The sequence below is a fragment of the Hyla sarda genome, chromosome 13 (genome assembly GCF_029499605.1).
Source record: "Hyla sarda isolate aHylSar1 chromosome 13, aHylSar1.hap1, whole genome shotgun sequence".
NCBI classification, from domain to species: domain Eukaryota; kingdom Metazoa; phylum Chordata; class Amphibia; order Anura; family Hylidae; genus Hyla; species Hyla sarda.
The window spans coordinates 34,579,112-34,602,463 of record NC_079201.1 but is presented as its reverse complement, the minus strand read 5'-3'; the positions used below and the strand labels follow the sequence as shown (position 1 = coordinate 34,602,463).

At 42.9% G+C, this 23,352-nt stretch overlaps 1 protein-coding gene across 2 annotated transcripts in view; it reads left to right on the top strand.

Annotated features, from left to right (window-relative positions):
• Window positions 1–18,843, top strand: part of SAP30BP (SAP30 binding protein) — a 49,786-nt gene extending 30,943 nt beyond the window's left edge. For both annotated transcript variants that reach the window (XM_056550104.1, XM_056550103.1), the window contains 8 exons: window positions 12,818–12,860; window positions 14,268–14,356; window positions 15,848–15,939; window positions 16,084–16,144; window positions 17,113–17,164; window positions 17,817–17,875; window positions 18,181–18,265; window positions 18,357–18,843. In XM_056550104.1, coding sequence (XP_056406079.1) covers window positions 12,818–12,860; window positions 14,268–14,356; window positions 15,848–15,939; window positions 16,084–16,144; window positions 17,113–17,164; window positions 17,817–17,875; window positions 18,181–18,265; window positions 18,357–18,538 — 663 coding nt within the window. In that variant the 3' untranslated portion in view covers window positions 18,539–18,843. The remainder of the gene's footprint in view (window positions 1–12,817; window positions 12,861–14,267; window positions 14,357–15,847; window positions 15,940–16,083; window positions 16,145–17,112; window positions 17,165–17,816; window positions 17,876–18,180; window positions 18,266–18,356) is intronic.
• Window positions 18,844–23,352: the final 4,509 nt, after the last annotated feature.

Genomic DNA, 23,352 nt, shown 5'->3' with positions numbered 1-23,352 from the left:
CTTTTTCTTTTTTCGAGCCAGACTGCCTTGAAGACGTGTTCCGGCTATGTCCCAACTATGCAGACCTTGTTGTCCAGAGATCATTGGGTCTTAACCCTCTATACTTGCTCCTAATATCTGCACCCCTAAATACAATACTGCCACATGCTGTGCCCCTTACATATAATATTGCCACACACTGTCCCCTGAACTGAATAGTTATGCCACTGTGCCCTTATATCATTGTTTTCTAACCTCCCAAACTCTCACAATGCACTGACAGGACATGATGGGAAGTGTAGTTTGGCAACAACTGTAGAGCCACAGGTTGTGGAACATGTTCCCCTAAGGATACTCACCTGTCACACAACTTTTTTTGTCCTTAGCCAACATGTGAAGCTTTCATAGTGTACTTCACGTCTGCTTTACTTACAGAAAGTCCTAGGTTCAATCCCCAGTGAAACCAACCAGATCTTAGCTTTTCAAGTGTTAATGTTTAGATTTAATTGTATAATCGTAAGGCTAAGACAAGCTGGGGATTTATCATTGTGGTAGACGTGTTTTAAAGTCAATAATTTTTAGCTGTGAAAGTGCTGACGTGCATCAAATTTATGAAATGGCACCGAACATATGTTTGTCTGAGCAATAGACTGCTAGGTGAAATTCTCTCAGCACAGTCAATTTTCCTTTTAGTTTAGAAATTGGCTGTGGTAAAGGGGTTATTCACCTTAAGGGGATTTTAGTACGTACCTGGCAGGCAGTAATGGACATGCTTAGGAAGGATCTGTGCTTGTCTTGGGGCTAAATGTTGTGAGATTACCATAACACTGTGGTTAGCTTTTTGTGAACTGGTATTTCCTGTTTGACTTTTCTCTTTTTGAGTACAAATCCCTTAATTCCATTTTCCTCCCTCCCACACATCAGCCACCCCACCCATTAAAACATAAATGAGCTGCATCCATTCAAAAGACCTGTGGTTTTCAATCAGGGTGCCTACAGCTGTTGCATTAGTTGCAGAATGATCTCTCTCCCACCAAGCGATCCCTCCACCCATTGAAGCAGACAGGCTCCCTGTCCTCAGCTGACTAGTGAGTCCGGTCTTGGCCGCATTGCAAGCTGGGAAAAATCTGAGACTGCAGTCATTTTGTATGTTGTTAAAAATAAATATTGGATTGAAAATCACAAAAGAACTGTGATTGTGAGAAAACCGTCACACACAGGTACAGACATTATATTATGAACTGCACTAACTTCACAGCCCCTATAGCAAAGTCAAATAAAAAACATTCCTGGAATACCCCTTTAAGTGCTGCATTCTACTTTATTGCATTGCTGATACTTTGCTGACACCTATAAATTTTCTTATTTTACTGTAAAGGGGCTGTATGAAGGTCATTTCTGCAACATGATCTGTAGTTTTCAGCGGTACCACTTTTGTGTGTGTGTATATATATATATATATATATATATATATATATATATATATATAATGTGATGTTTTGGTCACTTATTTTGCTGTTAATTTGGGATGTGATGTAACCAAAGGAAATGTTTCTACTTACAAGTAATGGAAGCGGATAGGAACAAAAGGTATAGAGATAAGTTTCATATAGAAACACACAAACTTCTCACTTATATCATACAATCACTGAGCACAGGGAAGTCCCTTGGGAATATTTATGAAGGTTTCATTCATGAAACTCCAATTATGTTTCAGGATCAAATCAAAGCTAAGTGGGGGAAAAAGAGAGAGGTCAGCTAGAAGATTCTACCTGGGAGAGAATCTTGAATCATTTTACGCTAAGCTCTTCGAATAAAAAGTTCCAGTATTTACAGTTAAGGATTGTCTATAGATTATATTATTCCCCTAGATTTTTGGAATTAATTGGTTGCAGGATAGATTCATCATGTCCTAAGTGTTTGGAGAATAAAGCAAATTTTACACATTTGTTATGGAGTTGTAGGAAGGTGACGAGATTCTGGGTGAATATAGAGGAATACTTGGGGGGAAAAATGTAATAAGACTATTAATCTGGGCATCAGATCGGACATTTTGGGAGATATGGCTGAGTTTGGGAAACTGAAAGATATTATGTTAAAACTTGTGACGCTTGCTAAATATTTGATTGTGCCTAATTTAGGACAGTGGCTATATTTGGTGGAGAGGATCAAGTCATATGAAGGATTTAGAGTAGGGGAGTCAAAGAAGAATCAAAGAGAATGTGATAAGACACGGGGTTTGTGGGGTTTATCATGAGTTAAAAGTCATTATAATTTATAATTATATATATATATATACCCCCCCAAATTATATACACACACCCCCCCCCCCCCCCAAAAAAAATAAATAAATATATATATATATAATTTTTTTTTTTTTTTGGGGGGGGGGGGGGGGGGGGGTTGGGGTGCTTGAATAGGTTGTTAATACTTAATTGTACAGTTAAATGTTTTGAATTGATTGTAAATTTGTTAAAAATAGACATTTAAAAAAAAAATCAACAATTTTGGACTTTGGTAGTTTTTTTAACATTTACGCCATTCACTGCACTGCATCATTAACATTTTAATAGTTCAGACATTTCCGCACATGACGATACAAATATGTTTGTTTACTTCATTGTTTTTACTTTTTTTTTTTCTTTATGGGTAAAATGGGAAAATAGAGTAATTTTTTATTTTTTGGAGGGTAGGGGCTTACTCACATTTATTAAAGCTCAGGGCATGCTGGGAGTTGTAGTTTTCTTCACCTTCACTGTTAAAAAGCCTGTCTAAATCCCTTAATAAATTCCTTCAAGATGTTTACAAAACCGTAACGTTATCGCCTGAATGAGATATACATTTTGTAGGTTGGCAAGAAGAATAGAACAGATAAAATGGAACAGCAGGATCATGGTTATGGTTGCAAAGGTGTGCAAAGCCCTTCTGCTCCACGGGAGGTTTCTGTCCTCCCTGAGCTCACTTTAAAATTCCATATAAATCACTCAGTAAATAGCCTGAACCTTCAGAATTGAACTTCTGCATTGCTTTTCATAGGACGCTATTGACAATTATATGTATAATCTGCTTAATCTAAAGTGGTTGGTCACTGGCCATTGGTAAATGATTCTTTTATTGTTTACCTGTCAATGAGATGTAATGTACATATATATTTGTGTGGCTGGAGGACAGTATTCATGGGTATTCTGTCTCAGCTGATATTATTCGTATGTCACTCCCCTCCTCTGCTAGAATGTACCTTTTCTGCTACCAGCCTTTGCCCCTATTCTGTTGGCAGCTGGCCCTCACAGACAGGATATAGACAGGAAGCCTGCAGGTTGTAGATCACTCCATCCCAAGGGGGGTGACTGTGTGAATGTGAACTATCCCAGGCACATGGCTTACACGGGAGGGATACAAATACGACCCCGTCTGAGTCGGCCCTGTTTACAATGGAAAGTGGCTTATTCCCCCAGACAGCCATAAATTTATATTGGTAGTTTTTTTTTTTTTTTTCTGTATGTTATTCTGTCACAAGGAGACCTTTCAAAATGTTATCTCTAGGCAGTGTGTGTCAGTAATAATATAATAAGCTGTATAAGCATTGGAAGTTTTCCTTCTTAAATCATTGTCCTCATTTATCCTTCTTAATTGTAAACCACCCAATTGTATCAGTTATTTTTGGAGAGACACTTCATAATTTGGTAGGTACATTTGTTGGCTTAGGCTGCTTTCACACTATAAAATTCATCCGTTTTAAAGATCCGTTTGATGTTCCGTTATGAAAACCCTGAAAATCGGCCATTAAACGTCCGTTACAAAATCCCATACGTCCGTTACAAAATCCCATTATAGTCTATGGGATTTTTACATTATCCATTTTAATCCGTTATAGTCCGTTATGAATAACAGACGTTATTTTGTGATGGAAGATAGTAACGGGAGAAATAGTGCATGCACTATTTCTTCCTTTCATTCTCCCGTCACAAAATAACGTCCGTTATTAATAAAGGACTATAACGGATTAAAACGGATAATGTAAAAATCCCATAGACTATAATGGGATTTTCTAATGGACGTATGGGATTTTGTAACGGACGTTTAATGGCCGATTTTCAGGGTTTTCATAACGGAACATCAAACGGATCTTTAAAACGGATGAATTTTATAGTGTGAAAGCAGCCTAAGCAAGAAGTAAGAGGGAGAAGTGCAGTTCCAGACTACACACGGTTTATTTGGTCTTCTTAGAAGCTGTAGATACAAAACAGTTATTTATTTTAGACAAAATTGTTTCTAAAGTTGCTAATTATTACTTTAAACATTAGGACACTCTCCATCCTGTGTGCCTTTTCCTCCAGGGTTTCTTTCCCCCTGTCTATTATCTGAGCTGCTCTGTAACCTCCTCTCTGCTGTTTTGTGTAACAGTGAGAGAGCAGAATGTCTGTCCGATGGCTCTTTCTTATCCTTCTCTAATAGGAGTAGGAGCTAAATGGTAGGCAGATTTATAGCGAAGACTATTTAGAAAGTAGTTTCATTTTGCATTCACAACAAAAAAATAAAATAAAATCTATGCAATATTTTCCATAGCTTTTAAAGGTGATCTGTTATATGCAATGTACAAAACTACTGACACTGTTAGATAGCTGTGCAAGGAGACAAATCTGACTGTGCTACCATAAGGTAGCAATATACTTTTATACTCAGGTGCAAAGTGTCCAAGAGGTGTTCACAAGCCCTTTAAAGTGCTGAGAACTGGAACACCTCCTCACTCCCCGTCCGATCCGTTTCCTTGCTTGTTTGACGGTCAGCTTGAAGCCGAGCCCTGTTTCCAAATCTCACACCTTTGTACAGCTCCACTCTATGGAGGAAGAGTAGCTAGAGAGAGACAGAGCAAAACATAAGAGGCTCCAGCTGCTTTTAGTCAGTGTAAGATCTTGCTCCAGTGCTGGATTCACAGCTTATACTGCTCTATTATGTCCCCCATATTGTTGTTGCTTTTATGGGGAAAGGATCCCCTTTTCTGTTTGTGTGCAATTAATATATGAGAGACATAGAGTTTAAAGTGTACCTGTCAGATCCCACAAAAAAAAAATGAATAGGTTACTCAGTACCTAATCTTCTCCATGTAAATCTCAATTTTTATGCCTCTATCATATATATATAAAAAAATACCTCTCTTCATTAGCTCATAGGGTTAGAAATCCTCTCATGGAAAGGGTGTGTGTTCCTCCCTTGTAGTTGTGGGAGGTGATTGGTGCACCTGCTGATGCAGCCTTGTCCATGAGTCATCTGCTGCAGGACTGGATAGTGTCCCAGTAGGAATGGGGACCCCTAGTGGTGGGATTTTTAAGAACCCTTTTCTTTATCAGAAATTCAAAACATTTTAAGCAACCATATTACAAAAGGTCTTTCATGAGTAACAACATATAAAAGGTTTTTGGATCTGACAGTGCCAATTTAATTTCTATCTGTACGACAACTGAAAATTAGAGATGAAATATGAAGAAAATGTCATATACAGTTATATAATGGCCCAAAAGTTATTCTACTCCTTATGTATACACATGACAGCAAATCCTAAAAAGTTGCGTGAAATGACAGGCACTCTTAAAAGAATATTTATCTGGAAAGAGAGAAATGCATAAAACACACTTATCATTTGTGAGATATGATGGCACCCTTCATCTCTGTTCTAAAGAGCATGCCCTTGAGGGCCAACACTTCCTTTTGGTGAATAAAAATTATGCTGGAAATCTGTTGTAAATAGGGATCTCACAAATTGTGTTTCTCCCTATCTTCCCCATGTTGCATTATTTCCAGGAATGCAGTTTATAGGCATTGTTCCCTTCCTTCCTTAGTACAAGATAGGTGTATATAGGCCTAATAGGTGTCACTCACACATTCTGTTTGTGCTGTACCATGTTGGTAGTCATTGGGTTTGACTCGTCCATGAAATATCTATGGATTCAAATATTTAAGCGTTTCATGCAAGATATTGGAATAACCAAATAGAATTATAATCATATAATCAATAAAACTACACTACGGGAATAAACATGTTTGGAATAGGAGAAAACCAATTTGGCTAACCAAAACAGTTAGAAATGTGATAAGTGAAAAGAGGAAAGTGTTCTGACAACCAAAACAAGAAGGTGCCAGTCCCTTGGCACAGTACCAGACACCAGAGAATCTCTAAATATCATGAACAGGGGTACAGATATTACTGAACTTACCTCTCTAAGAACTCTTGGGTGCAATCCATCTGGTCCTGGAGATTTGCTTACATTTATATTACTTAACTTACCTTGTACCATCTCTACATTAAGCCAGTTCAGTACATTACATGATGTGTTACCAGCACTGACCTGACCAATGTCAGCTCCTTTTTCCATAGTATATACAGAACTAAAGAACCCATTCAGTAGCTCCGCCTTCTCTTTATCGCCTGTGACAACCTCCCCATTATCATTATTAAGGGGTCCTACATGCTCTGTCCTTGGTTTTTTTGCATTTATATATCTAAAAAAATATTTAGGATTAGTTTTGCTTTCTTTGGCCACCTGTCTCTCATTTTGAATTTTTGCTGTTTTTATTACATTTTTACAGATTTTATTAAGCTCTTTGTACTGTTTAAATGTTATCGCTGACCCATCAGATTTGTATTTTTTGAAGGCTATTTTTTTGTTGTTTATTGCTCTTTTAACATCATTTGTCAGCCATGTAGGATTTAGTTTTAATCGTTTATATTTGTTCCCCTTTGGTATATATTTAGCTGTATAGTTATTTACAGTTGATTTAAAGATGTCCCATTTACCTTCTGTATCAGTATTTGAGAACACCTCCCCCCAGTCTATGTCCTGTAGTGCAGCCCTCAGCCCAGGGAAGTTTGCCTTTTTAAAGTTATATGTTTTTGCCTTCCCCGCCTGTCTTTGTTTTCTACATTTTAAGTCAAAAGTAACTATATTGTGGTCGCTATTACCAAGGTTTTCCCGCACAGTTACATTCCCAACCAGCTCTGCGTTGTTGGAAATGATCAGATCCAACAAGGCATCACTTCTTGTTGGGTCCTCCACAAACTGGCCCATAAAATTATCCTGCAATAAATTTAGGAATTGATGCCCCTTTGTAGTTTTAGCCAGCCCCCGACCCCAATCTATATCTGGATAGTTAAAATCTCCCATTATTACCACTGTACCTGCCCGGTCGGCCCTCTCTATTTGTTTATGAAGCCGACCTTCTATCTCTTCAGTGATATTAGGGGGTCTGTAGATTACCCCATATATTATTTTTTCAGTATTTCCCTCCTTTTGTAATTCTACCCACAGGGATTCCACCTCCTCAGAATCATCACACACTATGGCATCGTTCACACTGACTCCACAACCTTTCCTGTTCATTCTATCCTTGCGAAACAATGTAAACCCCTGCAGATTGACAGCCCAGTCATGCGAGGAGTCCAGCCATGTCTCAGTGACCCCAACTATATCAATATGTTCCTCCAGTATCAAGGCCTCAAGCTCCCCCATTTTATTTGCTAGGCTTCTGGCATTTGTGAACATACACTTTACATTTCCATCCTTTATGTTATTGGGGTTAATGGGATTCAAGGGTGTAAGTTTTATTTTCCTATGAAGCCTATTCCTATTAACTATTCTAACCCCTCCCTCCGCTCCACCCCCAGGTACATTTATAATTCCCACCTCTCTATCTACACTATCTTCCCCCTCTTTGCTGTAGGTTCCCTCCCCCCAAGTCCCTAGTTTAAACACTCCTCCACCCTTCTAGCCATCTTCTCCCCAAGCAAAGCTGCACCCTCCCCATTGAGGTGCAGCTCGTCCCTACGGTAGAGCCGGTAACCGACAGCGAAGTCAGCCCAGTTCTCCATGAACCCAAACCCTTCCTTCGTACACCAGCTTCTGAGCCACTTGTTTACCTCCCTGATCTCCCGCTGCCTCTCTGGTGCGGCTCGTGGTACTGGTAGTATTTCAGAAAATACTACCTTGGAGGTCCTTGCCTTAAGCTTGCGGCCTAAGTCCCTGAAATCATTTTTAAGGACACTCCACCTACCTCTTACTTTGTCATTGGTGCCAATATGTACCATGACTGCTGGGTCCTCTCCAGCCCCGCCCAGCAACCTGTCAACCCAATCCGCGATGTGCCGAACTCGTGCGCCAGGCAGACAACACACTGTTCGGCGATCCCGGTCTTTGTGACAGATTGCCCTGTCTGTCCCCCTAATAATTGAGTTGAGTTGATCCAGAGGAAGGCAAAAAAAAAAAACTCCTACTAGAGGTAAAAATTCCTTCCCGACTCCAAATATGGCATCAGAAAAAATCTCTGGATCAACCTTCTGTAGTACCAACCTTTTTCTTTTCTACTGACCCTTTTCACATTCATGAGATTGATGTCAAAATGCTGGGAAATGCCACAGAGCGGTAGATCAGTTGGCACATTCCTATGCCTCATCCTTCCTTGTCCACTCCATGGCGCTGTGATCCTCCTCCCTGCAGCCGGGTTACCAGGCAACACTGAAATACATTGTGTTCTCTGAATGGGCGCAGTGTCTAAGGAGGAATCTCACATCTCTAGCTCCCCCCTTCTTCTTATTTTACTTGTCCACATTGACATGCTGGAAATACAGCGACGAAGAGGACTCAGGATATTGTGTGCTGAAGTTATGAGAAAAAAATAGTAGTTATATATAAATATAAAGGTGTGTGTATATATATATATATATATATATATATATATATATATATATATATATATATATAAATTAAATATAAAATGTGTGTGTGTGTGTAAAATTACAGGAATACACTGGGATCATTGAGTGGCTATAGACAGAACACTTTCAGCAGTTTTATGTAAAATTTACATTTATTTTAACTCAGGGTTTTTTATCCTGTTTAGAACCTGCACTTTTGTCTGTCATTTATGCAGCTACAGAACATAATAAAAATGCCCATCCCCCAAAGGTATAATTAATAGATCCTCACTAGGGATGTCCCGATACCATTTTTTAAGACCGATTACGAGTACCGATACTTTAATTCAAGTACTTGCCCATACCAAGTACGAGTACTTTTATTTTAAAGGGAATCTGACAGTAGGGTGACGCCGTTTCTGGCGCTGTATTACCGTATAATATGTGGGTTCCTTGTTGTGTACAATGGAGGCGGCTGCTGTAGTATGAACCAAGATTTCTCTCTTCTCCATTGGGCAGAACAAGGAATTTGCATTGGCATTGCATAGAAACCGGGTCACCTGCACTATCTACTTATAAATTCAAGTTAGTGCAGGTGACTCTGCTGTAAGATTGTCTGTAATAGTAGGGAGTATCCCCTTACAGACATTAGCAGGGCCCCCCCTTTAGACATTAGCAGGGCCCCCCCTTTAGACATTAGCAGGGCCCCCCCTTTAGACATTAGCAGGGCCCCCCCTTTAGACATTAGCAGGGCCCCCCCTTTAGACATTAGCAGCACCCCTCCCCCTTTAGACATTAGCAGGGCCCTCCCCCCTTTAGACTTTAGCAGGGCCCCCTTTAGACTTTAGCAGGGCCCCTTTTAGACATTAGTAGGGCCCCCTGTAGACCGCAGCCCTCACCCTTGTAGACGGCTCACCTGCAGCTGTCCTCTGTCGGCTGCTGCTGCTGCTCCGTCCTCTCCCGTCGCATCATGGCGATCTATGGAGGAGCATGTGACATACACGTCACATGCTCCTCCATCGATCTCCATGATGCAGACAGGAGAACCGGTAGTGAAGATCGGGACCCAGAACGCTTCAAATGGCCAGTATCGTCCCCGATATCAATATTAGTATCGGTATCGGGACATCCCTAATCCTCACCATTCTAGAAATCCATCGGGGTCTTCATATATGCAGCTTCTTTACCACATGTTAATGATCAAGCACCGAATGTCATATGAGCTGGCCCAGGATCCTGTACATGGTATCGCCCTATATAAGGATACATTTTGCTGTATACAAAAGCTTAGTAGACCACGCTTTTGTATATAGCAAAAATGTTATGTAGTTCAATAGGAAATCTATTCTTCTGTATGGTATACAACACCCATTTTTGGCATCCATTCAGCTGTACATTTTCACCCTCTTTGAGTATGAAACCTATGCCTTAAATGTGCACACAAATGAACACAGTCTTAGCATGACTGTGGGGTTCCATCTTCTTTCCTGGGCGATCAGTTGAAGCCTTGTTGACATAAGTGAACATTATTGCAAGCAGTAACCTTCTCTGCTCTTAGTCTGTAACCTGTAATACAGGGTTTCCCAACCAGGGTGCTTCCAGCTGTTGCAAAACTACAACTCCCAGCATGCCTGGACAGCCAAAGGCTGTCCAGTCATGCTGGAAGTTGTAGTTTTGCAACAGCTGGAGGCACCCTGATTGGTAAACACTGCTGTAATATAAAACCATCTGTTGGAATCCAGTTGGGCCCTAGTTATATGAATAAGGCTGGATTCGTTTCACAAGCACAGGCTGTCTTAGTGATGTAATATTTTTTCTATTTAGGTACTATATAGACTATATAGACTATTGTCCTGGATTCGATAAACAGCTAGTTTCATATAAAACAGCACCACATCTTTCCTCAGGCTTTTTGTGGAACTGCAGCTCAGTTTTATTTAAGTAAGTGAAGCCAAGTTGTAATACCACACACAACCTGAGGAAGATGTGGTTCTGTTTTTGGAAGAATTTAGCTCTGTTTTCTCTATTAATGAAGTAACCTCTTAAAGATATGCAGTGGTATACAGGACCCCTGTTTTTGTTAGAATCCAGTCATTAAATGGGCACTGTCATGAAATATTTTTTTTTTGATATGTTGTAGTACTTAAGTACTACAACATATCTCTAATATACTTTTATTTAAAAAAAATGCTTTTAAAACATTTTAAAAGCAATTTGAAATTCGGTGGCCGAATGCAGTGCGGAGTGATGTCACTGCAAAATTACGACCGATTCCGGCAGGGCATCAGTCGAAATTTTGCGCAGGCGCAGTAACAGCCAGGGCTGCACATCGGCTTCCCGCACTCGCCGACGGCCCTGCTGCAAGGTGCGGGGGTGCTGCTCCTGCAAGGTACGAGGGGTGCTGCTGCAAGGTACGGGGGGGGGGTGCTGCTGCAAGGTACGGGGGGCACGGAGGGGTGTTTGGGTGTTACTCACCGAGCGGCAGGAAGAGGCTCCCCCGCACCCGTCCCTCCCGCATCGGCTCCTGGCTCACTCCTTCCCCCATGAAGCTCCTGTCCTGGGTGCCTCCAGTTGTTTTACCACTACAACTCCCAGCATGCCCGGACAGCCAATAGATGTCAGGGTATGCTGGGAGTTGTAGTGGTGAAACAGCTGGAGGCACCCTGTTAGGAGAACTAAGGGCGGAAGTGTCGGCCCCAGCAGGCATCAGTGACGTGGTGCCTGCTGGGGAAGTCTGCCTGGTAGTGAGCACACTGCCAGGCAGACTAAATGCCATTTTAAAAATAGTAAAAAAATAATAATAAAGGCAGGGAGGGTGTTAGGGATAGAAGGGCAATAGGCAGGGACAGAAAAAAAAACATGATGGTGGGAGCTACCCTTTAAAGGGGTACTCCCGTGAAAAACTTTTTTTTTTTTTTAAATCAACTGGTGCCAGAAACTTAAACAGATTTGTAAATTACTTCTATTAAAAAAAAAAATCTTAACCCTTCCAGGACTTATTAGCTGCTGTATGTTGCAGAGGAAGTTGTGTAGTTATTGTCTGTCTGAGCACAGTGCTCTCTGCTGACACCTCTGTCCATGTCAGGAACTGTCTGGAGCAGGATAGGTTTGCTATGGGGATTTGATCCTGGTCTGGACAGTTCCTGACACAGACAGAAGTGGCAGCAGAGAGCACTGTGGTGAGACAAAAAATAACAACTCCACTTCACTGGAACATACAACAGATCATAAGTACTGGAAGAATTAAGATTTTTAAATAGAAGTGATTTACAAATCTGTTTAAAGGGGTATTCCGGGCAAAAACATCTTATCCCCTATCAAAAGGATAGGGGATAACATGTGTGATTGCGGGGGGCCTGCCGCTGGGACCCCCCGCGATCTCCCTGCAGCAGCCCGTATTCTATGCATAGCTACATCTGAAGTTTCGGAAACCACCGGGCTTCTAAGACAAGGGCGTGACGTCACGCCACGCCCCCTCCATTCATTTCTATGGGAGGGGGCGTAACGGCCACAACACCCCCTCCCATAGACATGAATGGAGGGGGCGTCCCAGTCTCTGAAGCCCAGCGGTTTATGAAGCTTCAAACGCAGCCCCCACATAGAATGCGGGCTGCTGCAGGTAGATCGCGGGGGGTCCCAGCGGCGGGCCCCCCACAATCAGACATCTTATCCCCTATCCTTTCGATAGGGGATAAGATGTTTTTGCCCGGAATACCCCTTTAACTTTCTGGAACCAGTAAATATGAAAAAAAAAACATTTCCACCGGAGTACCCTTTTAAACTTTAGAAATGGCATTGGGACTGGCAATAGGTGCATTTGTAAAGCTCTGTTGTCCAATAGGACTTCGGTTTCTGACGCTTTGCGTCAGCTGCAAATTCCATGTGAAATAAACACAGATTTGAATGGTGGGGATCCACGAGGAAATTCAGCGAGAAAATTCCTGCCAGACGTACCCTTAGAGTGAGGCCACACGATGCGACAGCCATTGGCCACCACACGTGGGCATTGTTACAATTCTCTGCAGCAGCCACATCATGTGACCTTGTGCATGTAGAGTAGATGGATTATTGGTGGATGCTGTCAGCTTTACAGTTTTTGTTAGTAACCCAGACCTCATTACCATCTTTAATACAGACATTCTTCTCTTCCAGGAACAGTCGGAGTTGGAGAAAAAAGATCCCCAGGAGTTGGTGGGTAAGTGTCTTGACTTTGTGGACTACTATCTGTCCAGCTTTAGAAGAACCCATAAACCAGCATTAAAGGGGTACTCCACTGGCCAGCGTTCTGAACTAAATGTTCCAAAGGCTGGCCAGTGGAGTACCCCTTTAAACCCCTGAACTGAGGCATGAGGTGAGACTGTAAGATCTCTCTTCACTAGAGTAGAATATTCCTTTAACAGTAGTTGTGTAACACTAGACAAACAGACCGCAAGCAAATACAGATCTTCTGTTTGGCCGGGTTCATATGTTCTTGTCTGATCCTAGCCGAGTTCTAGACTACACCATAAGATGACACACTAGAGGCTTCCTACCTCACGGATATGACCGTGCTCGGGTGTGTTCTGACCCCGCCACACCCAGCAGATTCTAAGGAATGTACAAGCCACAGGGCACAGTTATTGTACGCGTAGTGCGTATGTATGAACATTTGATATTTTAGTGTTCTATAGGGGAATGTTTAATATGTAGGCATTGTTATTGCTCCAAAATGACATGGACGCCAGGCTTCTCAAGAGTCAATGAAGAACTGTTTATAAATAAGAATTTCTGAAATGCCAGCCGGTGAGATGACCTGTGCCCTTCTTGCTCATATTGATCATCCCTTACCACTTGTTCGCTGCTGAACATTACGCTGTGACTGCTTAGCTTTTTGTTTTCCAGTGCTGACTGCTTGGCTTTTACAGGAAGAGTGTGTGCCTTTGTTCTGTCACTGGCAGGCTATCTGACCAGGCCAGTGCTGCTGCACACCCTATGCCCTTTTGGGTGGCCAACAATTCAAGGCTTTTCCCTGGCCTTTTGCTTATGTTTTGGTGCCCTCTCCTTGTCTCAGACACTGTTCTTTTGTGTGTCTGCGGGAGGGTCTCCTCCTTGATCTTGACACAACCTGCCTCATTAACTTTTCTAATTGGCCACAGTGCCAGGCCTTTTACGCAGCTGCCAGATAGGGCTTTAATCCTTTCAGCTACAGATGTGTTGGCGCTGAGTGAGTTAATTTTATAAGCCCCCCCAAACCTTTTAATAATGCCACGATTCCGGTCATTGTAGAGCAGATTGCATTGTCGGGTTGTAACACCTGATGAATAACTTTCTAGAAGTTATGTGCCACACAGAGGTCAATTGTTCCCTTGTATTGGAAAAGGGGGTGGTGGGTGCAGAAGCCATCAGAGCAGCCAGAGGCAGCAAGAATAAGTGGTGGCGTGTCTGCCTGCCCTCCCCCACATCACAACAGCAGAATTAATCCAGCGATTTGGCAGCACTAAAATGTCATGTTTATGACCCAGCATCTGTTAACTCCTTTGTATCCCTATCACACTATAAAAGAATTTGTGTGCATTCATGTCACTCTTTGACATTCAATTTTTTTTGTTTTTGGGACGTTCAGCTTCCTTCTCAGAGAGGGTACGAAACATGTCTCCAGATGACATCAGAATTCCTCCAGAACCACCCGGCCGCTGTTCTAATAATCTGCAGGTAATGTATAGGGACAGCTGTAGACCCCCTACACTATAAATATTTCCACATTCACTCTGTATCCTTCACACTGTGAATATAATATTGGTCTGTAGGCCACGTATGTCTGTGAGGAATGCAGAATATAGGTGTGAAAGGCTACCCAGGACAGAGGTGGCTCATCTGTCAAATCCCTTCAGAGCTGTGCAGGCTTTAGCATGCCTTCTATACCATCCATACAAGTTATGTCTGGTGCACATTGTACAAAAAAGACAGACTCGGAATATACCACCCATTGAAGTGGCCTTTGCATTTATCTTACCTAGAATTCTGTGTAAATATGAACATTGGTCTCTAGCTAGAAGTGTGTTAGATTACATGTGCATAGATCTCCATTTGCATTGGATACTTTCTAGATTATATATAAAATGTGTCTATACAAAAGTAATAACACCGGCCCACAACCACCCCATTGGTGTCCCCTTGTTGTCTACAGCTGTTTCTACAACTACTAGTTGTTTGCTATATAACTGTTGGATTAGTTTAGTCACTGTCTTAGGTAGTTTTTTGCCTTCATTCAAACACCAAACTCTTGATCCTTATAGACAACTAGAACTCTAGTGCTGATTACTTGGAGGGGATTGATCTTCAGTCAACAAGAGGATTACAGTCCGAATCAATGACTTCACTGATTATAGTACATTGCTTACTAATCCTACCTCTCTGCTTTATTGCATGTCATAGTACAATGGAGGGCTGGCCTGTGGTGAAAGCAGAAGATGGTACTTTATAGTACATACTTAGTCATATTGAATCTGATCAAGGACAACATCATATGGAGTTTTCACCCTCATTCCAAAAATATAGTGATAGGTTGATGAAATATGAAGCTGAGATAAGTGGTTATGTGTGTACTATAGCGATTATATATTTAGATTGTATATGTATTATACCTATTCTAGTTTGCCATTCCCATTGGGAACGAAATCTCTGTACAGCGCTCTAAACTATGTTGGTACTGTATCAGCAATTAGTATAAATAATAATCAATATTATGTTTTGTCATAAAGGGCGTGTGTGTATTTTTATAGGAGGATTTTAGAAATTGACTGTTCCTCCAAAGAACCAAGAAGTCTACGTAGTATTTCTCCTTTGTAAAAAGAGAAGCCTGGGGTATCCAATTTTTATTTTTATTTTTTTTAAACTGTCCCTGACTTACCTGAGGCTTGGTTATTCGAAGATGTTGTCACTGGTAGCAGAGTTTTGCTGAATTTGAGCTTGACATGTAGAAGTCTGGTTCAATTGTATTTTTTACATATGTCATAGGCAGATGATATACCAGCAGAGAAGAACATTGATTAAATGTTTTTCTGATGAGGGGTTATAAGGTACATGTGGTTTGTATGTGTGTGTGTGTATATATATATATATATATATATAATATACACACACACTCACACACACACATATGTATGGTGTATATATGAACATGCGAGGACCATTTCTTTTTAGGAAAAAATTCACAAATTATATGAACGAAAGCTGAAAGAAGGGACAGACATGAATCAAATCATCCAGAAGAAAAAGGAATTCCGAAATCCTAGGTGAGTACAGCAGCAAATGCATACATACCATGGAAAGATTACATTTGATTGCTAGTAACCCTACCATATACTTCTGGAACAGGCAAACTATGGGGTTCTCCCTGTTACCTTTACTTATGGTGGACAATCCTTATTATTTTCTAGTATTTATGAAAAACTCATCCAGTTCTGTTCCATTGATGAACTCGGCACCAATTACCCTAAGGTGAGTGACGGAGCCCGATTGATGTGTGGCCTTTGGGCCAAATTATCCAGGGCTGTTTAACAAAGCAGTGAGACAACTTGACTAAGGCTGCGTTCACACGGCCGTCTAGACCCGTCCCGTTCTTCTCCCATCAAAAAATAAAAACGGGCTTTAAAAAAACGGACAATAACTGATGCAAACGGATGTTATCTGTTTGGATCCTTTATTGTTCAGTTAATAAACAAAAAAAACAGATGCAAACGGATGACATTAAAGGCTTATCCGTTTTCCGTAAACGTCAATGTTAAATTTACTGTATCCATTTTTTTCTTCCGTTTTTTTTGACGGGAGACAAAATACAGCATGCAGCGTCTTTTCACCCATAAAAAAAAAAAAAAACGGAAATGAGCCCAGACGGGTGCAAAAGGATGTGAAAGGATTGTAAAAAAAATCCCATTGACATCAATGGGATTATTTTACAACTGTTTGTAATCCGTTTACAAGCAGCAACAACAGAACCTAAACCGGGAAAAAACGGGGACAGACGGCCGTGTGAACGCTCCCTTAAAAGGTTTGACAATCAGTTTTAGGACATTTTTGTCGTCGTATTTATTAATATATAGAAACATCTTAGCAACTCCTCTCCTGGAGCAATATCCAATTTCTGCACATAAAGCCCTGTAGTTGACATTTTGTTCCCAAGATTGAACGTCAGGTCATGAGTAGGATTTTCAGTGCATTTACTGGTTTGATCAATGATACATGTGTAATCCACCTAGAAACATTGCTTCCCATGAAATAACTTATTCTCTCTAGGCAGGTGAAAACAATATTACTCAAAGTTTCTTCCATTCCTTTTGTGAATTATGTTAGAATGAGGAAACATAGAAACAGGCTGCTGTGGGCGTTCAGTTGGTTTTTGTATCTTCTAGTCTTGTTTAGTAATACAATGCATTGACTTTGACAGCTTCAGTTTTACCGTCTTACAGGATATGTTTGATCCTCATGGGTGGTCGGAAGATTCCTATTACGAGGCTCTTGGTATGTGTTCTCAGTATGTTATCATAATGAATTGTAAAACAACAAAAACAGAACGTGCCCCTAGTGTAGATTGTAAAAGTTGTGGAATAGCACGCACGTGTGTGTTGCGCTCTTAACACAACACATTACTATTAGTAAAACACCTCCAGGTGCCAGTCACATTATAAGATTTAATGCACTAAATGCAGAATTCAGCTAATGCACTTATGCACTTGTCACAATCTGTAGTGTTAGGCCAACATTTTCTTAATTCAAGTTTTGAGTTTTAAAGTTTTCACAAATGTATACAGGAATTTGATATATTGGTGCTTAACTGCAGTAGCAGCAGCAGCTGTTGCCATACACCAGCGTGTTTTTTTTTTATGGTGCCCAGTCATTTACCGCAAAAAGATTGTAAAAATTCTGATGAAGCAATGCACAAAATATACGCATATTTAGACTGCAACTTTCTGTGCGACAAATTTAGACAGGAAAAAAAACCAGTCTAAATCCTTTGATAAATCTCCCCCATGGCGTTTAAGATGTATTATTAGGTCCTGGGGTGTAAAGAATCACTGAAATAGCATCTAGTGCTGGCACCACCTCTGAATAAAAATGCCTGCCATGGATCATTGTGCTACTTTATTGTTCTTTTTTTTTTTTTTTATTGCAGCAAAAGCTCAGAAGATTGAAATGGACAAACTAGAAAAAGCAAAAAAAGAACGAACAAAGGTGAGTCTGTCTGAATAGCCTCTGTGTATAGTTTATGGCGTACTTATCTGGCTAAGACAACTTAAGGGAATTTTAGAATTCCCTAACTGAAAATGTAGAGTTCTAGGGTCCATCTATTATCCAGAACAAAGAAAAGCTACAAAGAGGATTGACCACCGTTCTATGTAAAACTATGGATAATCTATTGCAATATCTTGTTGATTTATGTGAAAGAGAACTCTGTACTAATGTATTGGTAAGCTCAGCTAGATTTTTGGTTTGTGCCACCTCTGTGATTGAACATTACTACCAACCACTTCTTTCAGATTGAGTTTGTGACTGGAACGAAGAAAGGTACAACCACCAGCGCACCAACTGGGACAACCAGCACCACAACTACAGCTACAGCAGGTGAGAGCCCAGTGCTTGATCATACTATTAAATGTAAGAGATTAAAGCAAAAATGAAGGTCATCTCATTTATTACGTAATGTTATCTGCAGATGCACAGAAAAGGAAAAGCAAATGGGACTCTGCAATACCTTTGACCACCATTTCCCAGCCCACTATTCTCACCACTACTGCCACATTGCCTTCTGTTGTCACAGTAACCACCAGTGCAAGTGGCTCAAAAACGACTGTCATCTCTGCTGTTGGTACTATTGTCAAGAAGGCCAAACAGTGATGGCAGAAGCTGGATTCCATGGTGATAGACTTTCCCGACTCACAGCTGCTCAATATTCACAAAACAAAGTTTATAGGATGTGAATTGCTGTGCCAGCAGATCTAGAAGATTTACAGCAACATGGTAAGAGGAAATGAATAGAAAGACTCTGTTCCCTTCACTGAAGCCGGGATCTTCAGTTTTCAATTCAGTGAACAAATTGTGAGTTAAACTGATATACATTTTGAATTAACAGAGCTCTCTACGTATAGACGTTTGTGTTTGTTTTTTTAATTCACTATTAAACAGTTTTTTATTTAAACTTCTTTGCTTAGAAAGTGTCGTTTTCATTCATTATTAAATATTTTGAGCCAGTAGCATCACTCCTAAAACTACATGAAAATATCAACTAGTCTGCTGTCAGACACACACACAGCACTGGAGACAATGTAACCTATATAATTTACTGCGTTTGTTATTTCAGAAAATATTATATAATAATGTAAACACACAGACACAAAGCTTTCCTTTATATTTCTTACTTTGGGTGTGTCCCTTTAAGAAGTGTAAAGACTTCTGAACTTCTCATTTATAGAAGAGCATGTACAATCATCAGTGCCTTATCAAAGGGCTCTTAACATGACTATTGTAATCACACTGTAACTTATGGGAAGTACTTCAAGCTAGGACTCCACTACAACACAGTTAATACATGATTCCTATAAATAGATGGGTACGTCATACTGATATGTCAGAAGTTATGTTCGGTGGGAGTCTGGGTGCAGAGACCACCACCAATTGCTACAGTTTAAAAACAGGGAGGGAAGAGACACAGAAGAGTAAATATGGATCCATATTTTGTGCTTAAAGGAAACCTTCATCCTGAGTATGCTGCCCCCGCTGCGGGAAGCATAGTATAGATCAGGCATAGGTAACCTTTGGCACTGCAGATGTTTTGGACTACATCTCCCATGATGCTTTGTCAGCATTTTGGCAGTAAGAGCATCATGGAAGATGCAGTCCAAAACATCTGCAGTGCCAAAGGTTGCCTATACCTGGTATAGCTGTTTCCAATGTTCCATCACTTGTCCTAATATGTCAAATAGATTTGCAGCCCTTAGTCCTGAAGTCTTCAGCATACACTGGTGGTGCTAGAGATGAGTGCAGCATGTTTATTAGGTGCTACTCTCTGCCGCCAGCAAGTTTTGAACAGTCTTCTCCCTATGTACAGCAATAGGGAATAACCTGTGAACCATGGGAGGCAGGAGCGACTCCTAATGAATACACTGGACTCATCTCTAGTAGTGCCTAGGGTTTCACAGAGTTTAACATATCAGTGTAAGTGCCTAACATATCGGGACAAGTGAGAGACCAATGGAAACAGTGTGTTTGCCATCATATTATGCTGACATCCATCGTGAGAGGAAATCATCGGCAGGATGTTTGGGCTTGGATCACCAGCCCACAGCTTTTTTTTCCCCTAAGGCTGCGTTTCCACTTGCCACTTTGTTTTGGAAAACTTCCACTGCACTTTTCGAGCCAAAGTCAGAAGTGGCTTCTAAAGGAATGGGGATATAAAGGAAGCACTTATACTTCTTCTTTTGGCTCCACTTCTGGCTTTGATGTAAAAACTGCAGTGACAGTTTTTCAAAAACTGCCAAGTGGAAACGCAGTCTAAGGCTTTGATACAGCTTAAAATGTGCACAATGTCCGCCCGAAAAACAGACGTACATTCCACACATTTGCTTGTTTGGTCAGCACTAGGACCGCTCAGAAATGTGATGTCTTCATAGACAGCAATGCATTGTCATGCCGAATCCACAGAAATAGTGAACAGGTTCAATGTGTCTGCAGACACCAAAATCGGGATTTCCACTGTGTGCACAGTGCAACAGAATCCCATTAAAAGCAATTTCTATAAAAGTTATTTTGTTGTATTTTACATAATGCACAAACTTTACTTTACTTTGCACAAAAACTGGTATGGTATACCTGATTACAATGACAATATCATCTGCTTTTGAAACAGCCGCATTTGTTGGCTGTTTCCAAACCATAGTCTAGAATCAGAATGTATGAAGACTGGATGAACCATGGAACCATGGACAGACATTCATCCATCAGAGGAGGATCACACTGAGGCATTCTGCAAGTGGTTAATCGTGTGGCATATATAATATCTAAGCCAGTGATTCCCAACCGCAGTGCCGCGGCACACGTGTGTGCCGTTCAGCACTGCCCGTGGTGCCGTGGGATTTTGCCGTGATTTTTTTATTTTTTACTATTATTTTTTTTTAAATGTCCCGCCCCGGCCTGACGGCGCAGGGGGGGAAGGGAAGTCTGCGTGCGCACTGCGTGCACAGCGTCCCCCTGCGTCTCCTGTGTACCCCTCCGTCCCCTGCGTCTGCCGCGTGACCCGTGTTCCCCTCCTTCCCCCTCTGTTCCCTGTGTCCCCCGCGTCCCCCTCCTTCACTCTCCGTCTCCTGCGTCCTCCTCCGTCCCCCTCTCCCTTGCGGCGCAGTGAGCCGGATATGGTGCCCTGGGGCGGAACGAGCTGCACCTGCGCCGGACTCCAGTGCCTCCTGTGGAACTGCAAGCTGCGCGGGCCGGCTTGCTTAAGGTACCGTACCCTTTCCACCCCTCTGTTCACCTTCTCAACCCTGTCTAAATCCCCCCCACCGTCACCAAGGTCCACCCTCTACCCCCCCCGTCACTCATATCCACCCCCCCCCCCCCCCCTGTCAGCCATGTCCGCCCCATCCACCTCCCTGTCCATCTCTATCACCCATGTCCACCCCCCCCTGTCACCCATGTAATCCCCCCCTGTCACCCATGTCCACCCCCCCTCGTCACCCATGTCCACCCCCCTCGTCACCCATGTCCACCCCCCTCGTCACCCATGTCCACCCTCCCCAGTCACCCATGTAATCCCTCCCTGTCACCCATGTCCACCCCCCGTCAGCCATGTCCACCCCCCCGTCAGCCATGTCCACCCCCCCGTCAGCCATGTCCACCCCCCCCTGTCAGCCATGTCCACCCCCCCGTCAGCCATGTCCACCCCCCCGTCACCCATGTCCACCTCCCCCAGTCACCCATGTCCACCTCCCCCAGTCACCCATGTCCACCCTCCCCCCAGTCACCCATGTCCACCCTCCCCCCAGTCACCCATGTCCACCCTCCCCCAGTCACCCATGTCCACCCTCCCCCAGTCACCCATGTCCACCCTCCCCCAGTCACCCATGTCCACCCTCCCCCAGTCACCCATGTCCACCCCCCCTAGTCACCCATGTCCCCCCCCCCTAGTCACCCATGTCCACCCCCCCTAGTCACCCATGTCCACCCCCCCTAGTCACCCATGTCCACCCCCCCTAGTCACCCATGTCCACCCCCCCTAGTCACCCATGTCCACCCTTCCCTAGTCACCCATGTCCACCCTTCCCTGTCACCCATGTCCACCCTTCCCTGTCACCCATGACCACCCTTCCCTGTCACCCATGACCACCCTTCCCTGTCACCCATGTCCACCCTTCCCTGTCACCCATGTCCACCCTTCCCTGTCACCCATGTCCACCCGCACTCACACATGTCCCCCCACCTATCATCCCCGTCACCCATGTCCACCCTCCTGTCATCCATGTCTGCCTTGTCCACTCCCCTGTCCATCCCTGTCACTCATGTTTACCCCCCTGTCTACCCCCGTAGTCTACTGTCACCCATGTCCACCCTCCTGTTCACCCATCTGTCCCTTTGTTACCCCAGTCCACCCCTCTCTGTCACTCCTGTCCCTCTTTTACCCCCTTGTCCACCCCTCTGACCCACTGTCTCCCCTGTCCACCCTCCTGTCACCCATGTCCACCCCCTGTCCACCCCTCTGTCACCCCTATGCCCCCGTCACCCATGTTCACTCTTCTACACCCATTTATTACCCTTGTACACCTCTCTACACGCCTCTGTACACTGCTCTACACCCCTCTGTCACCCATGTACACTTCTCTACAATCCTCTGTCACCCATGTACACTCCTCTATACCCCTCTGCCACCCATGTACACTCCTCTGTACCCCTCTGCCACCCATGTACACTCCTCTGTACCCCTCTGCCACCCATGTACACTCCTCTACACCCCTCTGTCACCCATGTACACTCCTCTACACACCTCTGTCACCTATGTACACCCATCTGTCACCCATGTACACTCCTCTATACCCCTGTCACCCTTGTACACCCCTCTGTCACCCATGTACACTCCTCTATACCCCTCTGTCACCCTTGTACACTCCTCTACACCCCTCTGTCACCCTTGTACACCCCTCTGTCACCCATGTACACCCATCTGTCACCCATGTACACTCCTCTATACCCCTCTGTCACCCTTGTACACTCCTCTACACCCCTCTGTCACCCATGTACACTTCTCTACACCAGTCACCCAATGTACGCTCCTATACACCCCTTTGTACATTCCTCTACACCCCTTTCACCCATGTATGCTCCTCTACACCCCTCTGTCACCCATGTACACTCTTCTGCACCCCTCTGTCACCCATGTACACTCCTCTATACCCCTCTGTTACTCATGTACTCTCCTCTACACCCCTCTGTCACCCATGTACACCCATCTGTCACCCATGTACACTCCTCTACACCCCTCTTTCACCCATGTACACTCCTACACCCTTCTGTCACCCATGTACACCCATCTGTCACCCATGTTACACCCATCTGTCACCCATGTACACTCCTCATACCCCTCTGTCACCCTTGTACACTCCTCTACACCCTCTGTCACCCATGTACACCCATCTGTCACCCATGTACACTCCTCTCTACACCCT